General features: G+C 38.9%; 1 protein-coding gene across 1 annotated transcript in view; it reads right to left on the reverse strand.

The window, feature by feature from the left end:
* Positions 1-670: 670 nt before the first annotated feature.
* Positions 671-10,671, reverse strand: part of LOC107103990 (LIM domain kinase 1-like) — a gene marked incomplete at its 5' end in the record, with an annotated part of 29,534 nt that continues 19,533 nt past the window's right edge. Inside the window, 11 exons of the mRNA XM_015403867.1 lie at positions 671-3,049; positions 4,748-4,905; positions 6,518-6,573; positions 6,687-6,855; positions 7,059-7,124; positions 7,336-7,395; positions 7,491-7,622; positions 9,572-9,658; positions 9,903-10,089; positions 10,178-10,377; positions 10,549-10,654. Of these exons, the coding sequence (XP_015259353.1) occupies positions 2,881-3,049; positions 4,748-4,905; positions 6,518-6,573; positions 6,687-6,855; positions 7,059-7,124; positions 7,336-7,395; positions 7,491-7,622; positions 9,572-9,658; positions 9,903-10,089; positions 10,178-10,377; positions 10,549-10,654 (1,390 nt within the window). The remainder of the gene's footprint in view (positions 3,050-4,747; positions 4,906-6,517; positions 6,574-6,686; positions 6,856-7,058; positions 7,125-7,335; positions 7,396-7,490; positions 7,623-9,571; positions 9,659-9,902; positions 10,090-10,177; positions 10,378-10,548; positions 10,655-10,671) is intronic.

Genomic DNA, 10,671 nt, shown 5'->3' on the forward strand with positions numbered 1-10,671 from the left:
CTCACAATACATTAAAGGAAAAACTCAACAGGAAATCAGTTGGCAAGGCTAGCTTACAACAAAGGCACAGCATTGTTCAGAGGTAACGATCCTTTGCAAAGAAGAGCTGCGGCGACATTCTTGGTGATCAACACCCTCCTCACCGACATCCAACATGCTTAACATGGCTCAGACAGGAATGGTGAAGGAAACGCGGGGCCACTCCTGTATGCATGCCAGCTGAGTGAAGGGGTTTCACTGAGTGACAAGTGTTTACATGCTCCTCAAATTTCACGGTTACCAGTGGGTACTTATCAAGATGTGAGAAAAAGCTCTAAAAAAGACGGCCCTGAGCCCAAAAAGTTCGGGGTGTGGAAGAGGTGAAGTGTAAGTGCTCAGCTATCAGAGAGTGTTTGCAGCCTCCGTGGGCATTGAGCAGTCAGAAACAGCACAGAATACCGCTCACAAAGGACCAGTCTGTAGGCAGCAGGCAGAACTGGGTCATCACCGCCTCACAGTAGCAAAAATCAGGAACACTTTATCTCTTAGTTGCAACCAAGGCAAACCTTTTCCACGATTGGGACTGTACTGCATGGCTTACGTGATTTTAATTCAGTTTGACCTGCATCTAAATCATTTAAGAAGTCCATTTTGCTACTGAAAGGACAAACTTCCCAGATCCCTTTTTTTTATACAGTTAAAAGGCTCCATCAGTGGCTTGCATTCATATAATCAACCTGACAATATTCAATTTCCCTATCACAAGTAGCCCAAAAGAGAAAATTAAGAAAACGTGGCCTCGAGCGACCATTTAGTGCAAACAAAAGTACTCAAATGTGTACAAGAGTTTCAGAGAATAGATACAAGAGGACCGATTTTTTTTTTTAACTCTAATTTCTACTCGGCCCTGCTTCTCTTCTCTGGTCTTTTTTGTTTTGTTTTTATTTATAAAAAAAATGTTCAGATACTAAAGTAGCTTAGAGTAGAAGCAGAAGAAACCTTGCCACTACATCATGCAGCAAATTTAAAAGGAACTAAAAAGATTCTGACAGTGCTGGAGATCATTTTTGAGGAGACAGACACATACATATATATATATATACACACAGTGATATTTACAGAATATTTAGCATTAATATGTAAACAAACAGTAATGTTGATCCTCAGGAGGACAGACAGGAAAATGGACAGACGCCTTGTGAGAAAACTATTGTACAGTACATCAAATGTGAGAGAATGGATTTTAAGGTTTCTTTCCAGTATTAGGAAAAGAGATGACCAGAATGTGCATGATGCCTTTCAAACCTATTTTCACTCATTTAACCTTTCATAATTTTAAGGAATTATAAATCCCACAAATCAATGAGTTAAAATTTGATTACTTGATATAGACAAACTCAAATAGAGATTAAGTGAAGTTGGGAGAAAGAAGGAATATTTCCCCATTCTGAAGAGGAAAATCAACCAGATGACCCGTCCACCTTTGTGAAGGGAAACCTTTTTATACATACACTGGTGGTTTAGATTAAGTCAATATTAAATTTAAAGGTCCAGTCACAGGTCAAACATAAATCCAAATGGGATGTGTGGCAGGAGGTGAAAATTGATCTTAACAGAAGCTCAGGCTGCAAACTGAATGAGCTGGAGCTCGTGTGCAAAAAAAAAAAAAAAAAAAAAAAGTCATCAGAAAAGCTGGTAAAGACATGGTTCATTAGCAACAATCCTAATAAAATACATTTAAGTTTGTGGCTGTAACCAGACAAATTGCAAATAAGTTCAAAGTGTGAATACCCATCAAGGCACCGTAGCTTCAGTGATTGCAAAGTTGCAATTAAATTTGATTTAATTGCAAAATGATCCAATAGTAAATAATCTTTTTCTTAGAGGATTTTGGTTTGTTTTTAGGTGGTTTTAGAGGAATCAAAACCTTTAGCCCGACACAGTGGCGACAGACAATAAATCAACCAAAATATTTTTGCTGCGTCTTTTTACCTACAGCTACACCTCCAATCTCATTTTAACCGGTAGGCTCAATAAAAATATGACGATGTTACAGATGTATATAAAATATGTCTTTACATTTTACAATATTTAAAACATTTACAAAGCTTCCAGTTATGTACATATGTGACTGAGTGTTAATGGGATACGCTAGGAGGTCTCTAAACTGAGAAGACGTACCAATTTCAGAACGTGTACCCCATCAGTAATTCAGTGCTACAAAATAAACAGGAGCTCAAAATGCAGACTAGTGGTTCATGACTGAATTGGGTCAGAGGGGGCAGAGCGAAGCAGCATTTGACCTGACGGTATTATTTACAGCCATGCATTTGTCATACAGACATTTAAAGCTTAAAGTAGGTCTAAAAAAAGGGTTCTCAGATCAGTGGAGGACATTGCTATTTTTCTTTTTGCATTTCTTATAAGTTTAGTTCTTAGATCCGAAGCTAAAAGAAAAACCAAACACAGCCGTGTTCTCAAAGACAAACAATGTGCACAGCAGAGAAACAAAGTGATGCTGCTGAAGGTTTGCGGCTTTGTTTCATGCTGTATATGGAGTTACAGCGAGCACATTAGGTATTCTCTGGTGTGATCATTTTTGCTAAATCTACATGATTAAAGTGTAATTATAAATGTGTTTCTGATTGCATATGACATACTGTAACCCCAGACAGCTGCACTGAGGGTCTATGTGTGTGAGTGTGAGCTAGCGTCACACACTGGTGGCTTTTCAGATTCATATTTTCCCCCTGAGTCTGTTCTTTTGGCGTGAGCCATCTTAATCCAGCGTTATCTGCTTCAGTTGTGGAGGATCATTAGAAAGTGTCCTGCCACCTGTGGCGGGTAGGTCACTGGCTCCTAAGGGGCTAACCCCAACATCACCACGGCTCTGGCGGCGCTCTACTCCGGTTGCTCAGGATGGGTGTGCAGGCCGTTCTCAGGACGTGGGATGGTGTGCTGGCTCCAAAAGGCCTTTTGCAATTGGTCCAGTTCAGACATCAGTGGAAGACCAATGTCCAAGTGCATCTTTAGGTTCTCTAGCCACTCCTCCAGTTTAGAGAATGCAGGTCTGTGGAATTAAAGGATCACAGAGAAAAAACACTTAAGTCAATAACTAAAGCACTTTCCCTCCAAAACAACAGGTAACAATTGAATTGTGTAACTACAGTTTCACTCAGACATAGTTTTATTCTGAAAGTTCTGTTGCTGTAGATGTAATCACAAAGGATAAATAGCATAATTAAGAGATTTAAAAACCTAATTAATCTCAGAAGTATAGAACATAAAATCCAGAACCTTTTTTTTTTCTAAGCAAAAAAAAAAAAGAGGACAGAAGTTTTGCACCAGGACTTTCTGAACAGAAAGCTTTACTATGTATTGATAACAACACAAAGAATGACAACTAGAGGTTACAGATTTCAGCAGAATAAAACATTTCAGGACAGTTCAAGGGCAAATACACACAGCACAGCTCATGCTGCAGCGACAACGGACACCTCTAACAGAGTCAGCAGCCAGACCATCGAGGCAACTGTAGATTTTCTTTGTAAGCATAATGATTTAGTTTAAAATATGTTTGATCTAGGGCTGAAACAATTAATCGGATTAATTGTGATGAATCAATTATTGAAATAATCGTCAACTAATTTAGTAATCGATAAATCGTTAACAGGAGTAGAGGCTGTAAAACGCTTCTGTAGCTGACAGAGCAACCCACTTAGAGCAGTAATTATACCAAAATTGTAAAAAAAAAAAAAAAAAAAAAAAAATTATACAAAATTTTGCATTTAAGATAAAAAAAAAAAAAATCTTTTTGTTTGTCAATATGCTCTATCCTGCCTCATCAAGTGGGAAAGTTTTAGTTTCACCTGGTTTGATTTTGTAAAAAGTCTTCTGTAGGGAACCTTTGGCTGTCTGATTATTAATCGAAAAATAATCGACAGTTTAAACGATTTGCAAAATAATTGTTAGTTGCAGCACTAGTTACATCCATCCCATATCAGTAGAAAATCTGGGTTACCAGATAAAATCCACTTTCCTCTGCTGCTTCTCCTGTAAGTAAACCTATGATAACCTGATTAGCTGCAACTTTAGGATGATGTGTATATAACCATATTATCATCCCTCTGTCTTTCCTGTACTTGAAACCACTGGAGCCGCATTAGCTTTAAAGGCCTTTTTAGACCCAAAGAGCATTTTAATGAGAAAAAAAAAACTAACTTTAGAGGGACGCATCCTCTCAGGGTGTTTTAAGGCCTATAATGTTGCAATGCATTTAAAAGATCACTTAAACCTCTCTTGGGTAGAAAAATAGATATTCAGCTGCTTCCATTCACTTCTAATAACACATTCTCAGGGAGTAGAAGAAATGCTGACTATAGTGTGTGATAGGAAGACCATGCTGGTCCAGAATTTCTATTATTTGATTTTTTGTTTTAGCTAAATAAAAATTGCAATCAGTTATTCTAATTTGTGGTAAATTGTAGGTCAGAATGGATCACCAACCCACTGCAATCAGGTAATTCTGTTAAAATCATCCCTCACTGGACAAATCCCCAAACAAATCATTTTATTAATGATGGATTTTTTTCTCTCCACATGTATTACTTTTGAAATGAATAGAATATTTAGTGAGAGGTTTGAAAAAGAGGGATAAAAAGGTAGGCTTCCAATATAACACAAACCCAACGAATGAAAAGGCTTCAAAATGCGTTGGAATGAAAGTGTTAATATAATTTCACAGCAAGTTTTCAGGGAGATTTCTGACCTTTTGTCTGCATCGAGGTCACAGCATAGAGCAGCAATAGGAAAGAAGGCAGGAGGACAGTTGGGGGGATAGTAGTGCTCCAAGAAGCCAGAAATGTTCAGTCCAAAGTCCGTCGCCCTGGGGAGGTAATCTGGATCTGCGTTCACACGGCCAATGATCTAAGAGAGAAAAACAGAACATTTGAAAATGGAAGCGTCTGAAGCTCTTCTACTGGAAACTAGTAAATCCTTCAAACTAAAGCTGATTGCTCCCAGCAAACCATTACTGTTTTTGCTCCTCTGCTAACTAACACCCCCTCATGGTTGGTGGATAATAGTGTCCATCTGGAGAAGTCAGAGTCTGGGGCCTCTGACTGACTAAACTAAACCCATGAGGCCAAACTCTGAGCCTGAGGACGGCGGGTGTCCAGGCTCCAATCCAACAACTCAGCAGAGCTGCTGGAAAACTATATTCCCCTTTCAGAGATGTTGAAATTTGGCAGAGTGAAACTATTCCCTCATAAAATCAAGTGGATTTTATTTTTAATGAGTTTGAAATGCTGACAAAATCCATAAAAAGCTGTCAAAGCTGCAGAAAAAAGGAGAACTTGAACTAAATTCTCTGCCAGGCCTTATATTTTGCAGAGTCTAGTGTTGGACACCAACTTAAATGAGCTCATCTGCTAAACGCAGCCTGATTAGCCTCAGTCTGCTGGTGCCGCCCCTAATTACTGCATCCAGGGACAACCCTTCCTGTGTGATGAGAAGGACTGGCTTTCAGCTGTCCTGAGGCAGAGGTGGACCACAGTTTCTTGCAGGTTAAATTTTCTAAAGCAAAATAACTTTTCAACTTAAAAAAAAGGGACTCAGAAAGTCAGCAAAATGCTGCAGGACTGTCTGAACTGCCAGCCACTAATGCAGACAATTAAAGTGCTTCCAGCACATCCAGTTTTATTTGCTCGGTGTTGCTTCGATCCGTTTAAAGCCTAAATTTGAGACCTTCTGGTAACTAAAGCAGGGTTTATTGCAAGGCTGTCTCAATCTAAAGCATTATAAATGGTCCGTCTCTTTGATTAAATGCTATCAAAACCTGTATTGATCTATGCACTGTTCTTTTACCCCAAACTTAAAAATCAACACCTGTAGGCAGCTTTTTTAAACCTAGTAAACATGGGTTTAGATTTTAAGAGCGGCAGCAGCATTATGTCTGACTGTGTTAGCCAGATGATTGTGCATGATAACAGAGAGCAGCTGAAACATCCGTGATAAAATGTATAACATTACAGCAATTCTTTATTTTTATGAGGCAGAAGAACAACTTTTGCATGCATATGATTAATAGCAACTTCAATTCAATTCTTTGCAAGACGACTTATTAACTCAGCCCAAAACAAGGAGAGACCATGCTAACATTAATTGCCAGGTTGCTAATTGATTTTTTTTTTTTTTTGAGCATGTATTTTTTTTGTCCCTTTCTCATTTTGAACCTTTGCAAGGTGCTTTTTTTCCAGATTTTTTTTTTACTAATGTAGGAAAAAACCTTACCCATTGATTCAAATAAAGTCTATTATTGGATGAAGCTTTAAAGGGTAAATGGTCCATTGATTAGAAAGAAGTATTGGACTTGAGGCTGGTCAGCAGCAGATAAATTGGCGATCTAACCAAAGGAATACAGCTTTACTAATATTTTGCTAAAGCCTGAAGGCCTGGAGCTGAATGCATATTAGACCCTTTATTTGTAAAGTATATTATAACTGATGGATGGCAGAAAAGGTTTTAAACAGTTACTTACCTCGCAGAGCATAATACCAAAGGAAAATATGTCCACTCTCTCATCATAGCTTTTTCCTGAAAGGACATAAAACAAACATTGTTATACACTGGGAGAAAAGGGTAATTAAATAGTCATTATTATTTAGATTACATGTGCAAACGACCGCATATGTTCCTGTGTTGCATACCGTGGATCATCTCAGGAGCCATCCAGTAGGGGTTCCCCACCACCGTGTACCTCTTCCTGCGGTCAGGCTTCTTCAAGCCCGAGAGTTTTCCCTGCGTCAGCTTATTTTCACAGATATCGTCCACCATGAGCCGAGCAAGGCCAAAGTCTGCCACCACCACAGTGTGATCCTTAATAAGTAGAAAGAAAAAAAATATCGGCTCAGATCTAAGCTTAATAATACAATGCTTCTTTTTTTTTCTTATTGAAAAGATACATTTCTATTTTTTTATATAACTTCACTTAATCCCGCCGGCATATTTTATGTACCTACCACAAAGTCTAAAAATGGAGGTATGTTATTACAAACAAGTGAATAGAAAAATGTCATTACCTCTCGGACTAGGCAGTTGTGCGAGTTTAGGTCCCGGTGGATTATGTTCATTGAATGCAGATATGCCTGAGCAACAGATAACACAAGGATGAGTTAAAGAAATCAAATACATGCCTTAAAGCAGATTCAAAAATTAAAGTTGAACTCAAAGAAAAGCTGGAGTTAGCATGTTTTTATAACACTTAAAGCAGTTTTTATGCCATGCTTGTAGTTCTCTTAGCTAGCCACTAGAGGGAGGCAGTGGTGCTTATGGAGCTTCAGCTGTTTTTGAACTCACCATTCCAGCAGCAATGTCCTTCCCGAAACTGACCCGCTGGTTCCAAGGAAAGTTACTGTCCTGCAAGCAGGAATTCAACTTTAGTTGCAGCAGATCTTTTTTTTCAGGTTCTGCCATTTAACCGATTTATATCATTATAAATTTATCATACGTACCATCTTCTTTATAATTTCCCTCAAGGTTCCTCCCTTTATGTACTCGGCAATGAAGTTGAGCCTCTTATCTTTGTAGAGGACTCCAATGAACTTCAGCACATTAGGGTGTTCCAGACAGCGCATTACCTTCACCTGTTGACAGATAATACAGTGTCACCTCATCTTTAGCAAAGGTCAAAGGGGCGATTTAACAAAAAGAAAAGAAATAAAAAATAATCAAATGTATTTTAATTGATTTAAGATGCTACAAATGGTGCAAACCACAACCTTTCCAGACTGGAGGTTGTAACTCTAGGGCTACAATTACGCCCAAACCCCTGATTTCTTGCAGCAAGTAAAATTAAAAGAGACCGGTTAATGTGAGACTCGGGCAAAATTAGAAAGTAAGGATCAACCAAAACCTACAGACACATGCATAAATACACGGCACCAAAGAAACACTCGCAAACAGATGTTTGAGGATGAAATGGTGCCAAGAAGGGCCGATTCAGATCTCAGGGAGTCTGTGATCTGTTTAGGTGGGACTGATGTAACCTGATTATTGCCTCCGAGACCTGAATGTCTGTCTGGTATTCAAATAAACACACTAGAAGCTTACAAGTGGTTACAGGCTTAAACTTTGTCATCTCATAACCTTAGTAGATCTATCAGGATTTTTTGGAGAAGTGCATTATTGTGATGTGGAAGAGAGCCTTAAAATTGTGTTGTACACATTAATAGGATAGCCATTAATACAATACAGTGCAAACACCTGTCGCGCTGGAATGCAAAATATTTTGCTGAAGAAGTTACTCTGGAAGTGATGCAGAGATTTGGAGCTTAGGTCAGAGAAACTGCTGATAAACTTTTGCTGATCTGGTCTTAATGGAAAAGCGATGCTGGCTGCATCATTAGAGCCACATTTAGATTCATTTTAACAAAATTCCTTTATGGACTGGTCCAAGCATAGATCTAAATAGAATAGAAATTCAAAGTGTGAAATTTTGTGAGTTAAATAGAAATTCATTATAATTTCATTTTAGATGAATAATTAATAAAAATAACTTCTTTCAAAACCATGGATACTCTGCTTCTATGTTTCTATGAAAGACATTTAAAAGTCAGCAACATTTAAAATCCAAAAAGCCATTTTGCCCTAAATCCAACAAAATTAAAATCGTTTAGAGCTTCAAATATTACATGACCTTTTAATGAAACGTCGCTTATTGTTTTTATTAAATATCTGCTGTAAAAAATCTGTTTCCATTTTTAACAACCAAATGTTTATTTGTTCTGTTAGCTTTTAAAACAAGGGAAGGGTTGGTGTTCTCAAATAGGATTTTATTTGATATATTAAAAAATAATAATAATAAATGAAAAAAGAAAAAAAACAATATCTGAACTAATCACATATTTCTGGTACTTTTAATGTCATTGTGTTTTTTCCTTTAAAAAAAACTACTAAAGCTTCTAGGTTGGGATTTGTTTTTAAACTGTATTCGGAACCATTAGTTGGCTTATTTATCATTTTTAGCCAGAGGTAGCACAGATCTGTTCTATGAGCTTTCTATAGAGTGACCTGATGGAATCCAAGCAAAATAAACTGAACTTTGCTGCAAGGAGAATAACTTCAAAGACTGCATTTCTAAGGATTAATCAAAGGTACGCTAGAGGCCCATTGGATGAAAAGGACCAATAAGTTCTACAGAAGTCCAGATCTTTGTCCTTAGCCGTCTTCAAACATGAATGTGCAGTCTGAGGAGGCATTAAGCCTTATGTGGGAGAGAATGATTGATCATTTTTGGGAGGATCATTTTCCTGCGCCCTGTCAGAGGTTATGCAATCTGTCACTTACTCCTTCAGTGGTTGCAGAGCATATTCTGGTTCTGATCAGCTCCTGGTGACACATGTAGCTTCCTAACATAACCAGGGCAGCTGGTTTATGACTGTCCCCTAACAGACAGCAGTTAGCTTTACTAACATCTGAGCACCAGCTGTATGACACACTAAAGGATTGTGCACCAATTTGCTGTGAACAAACACTTCTACAGTAAAACCTCTAATGATAAAGTTGAGGAATTGGCAGGAAGATGTGAACTCGCCTCTTTCAGGAAGGTTCTCTGCGTCTCGTCATCAAAGCGAATCAGCTCTTTCATCACCATCACCTCCCCCGTTTCTTTGTGGGTCACCTATAACACAACAAAGTTATGCAAAGATGGATATGAGCAACAAGCTGGGAGAGAATTATGATTCAACATGAACTGTAAAGAGTCCCTTTCTCTGTATGACAAAAAACAAAAAACGCCCCACCATGTGTTAAAACATGAATTCCTTCTCTTAGATTGTATCTCACTTCTTCAAATGCTGCCATCTTCTGGAGGCTCTTAGCATGAACAGAATTTTAAGATTTATGCCACGCATGAACAGGATTACCTTTATGGCCTGTCCAAAGCAGCCTTTTCCGAGGACTTCTCCGTGGATGAGGTCGGACGGGCGGAAGATGCGGTGAGTTCGATTGGAGACGACCCTAAGCGACTCGGACCGATTAATATCCTTCCTGTGTGAGACTGGCGACGCTGCGTTGCTGGAGCCAGGTGACTTATCAATACTGCAGCTCCGCCTGACAAAGAGAGGGGAGAGAAAAAGATGAGGATCTCATTACAGCCCAACGTATAATCTTATAATAATAAAAAATAACTGCTTCTTACGTGATAATGCGTGACTTCAGGTTGCTGATGTCAGGGTTGGGGGGCTGGGTGATTGGAAGGGTTGGGCTGGGGCCGTCCGACACCGGGGTGAACAGGCAGCCATCCACCTGGTCCTCCGAGGAGGCCCCCCCCTGACCATGAGGGTCGCGTTCAATAGTGAGCTGCAGCAGCCGGCTGGTCTCCTGGATGAGCAGGTCGATCTGTGGAAGAGGAAGAGATTCATGTCCATTTGACAAAACTCACAAAAATGGATGGCGATGTAAAGGAAAAAAGTTTAAATCCTTTTAAACTTCAACAGTTTTTGACTCTCTGGTAGCATTTATTGCTTTTGTCCCCTGAATCAGCTGGTTGTAAAAAAAATTGGTTTCTACCTCATCCAAAGGAACATTGTGAATGGGCGTTCCATTGATTTCTAGGATCTTGTCCCCAACATGAATGGAGTTCTTCACATCTGGACTGATGCAGTCAGGATCCACCCTGGATGGGAGAAAAAA

The sequence above is a fragment of the Cyprinodon variegatus genome, unplaced genomic scaffold, assembly GCF_000732505.1.
Source record: "Cyprinodon variegatus isolate N-32 unplaced genomic scaffold, C_variegatus-1.0 Scaffold1586, whole genome shotgun sequence".
NCBI lineage: Eukaryota > Metazoa > Chordata > Actinopteri > Cyprinodontiformes > Cyprinodontidae > Cyprinodon > Cyprinodon variegatus.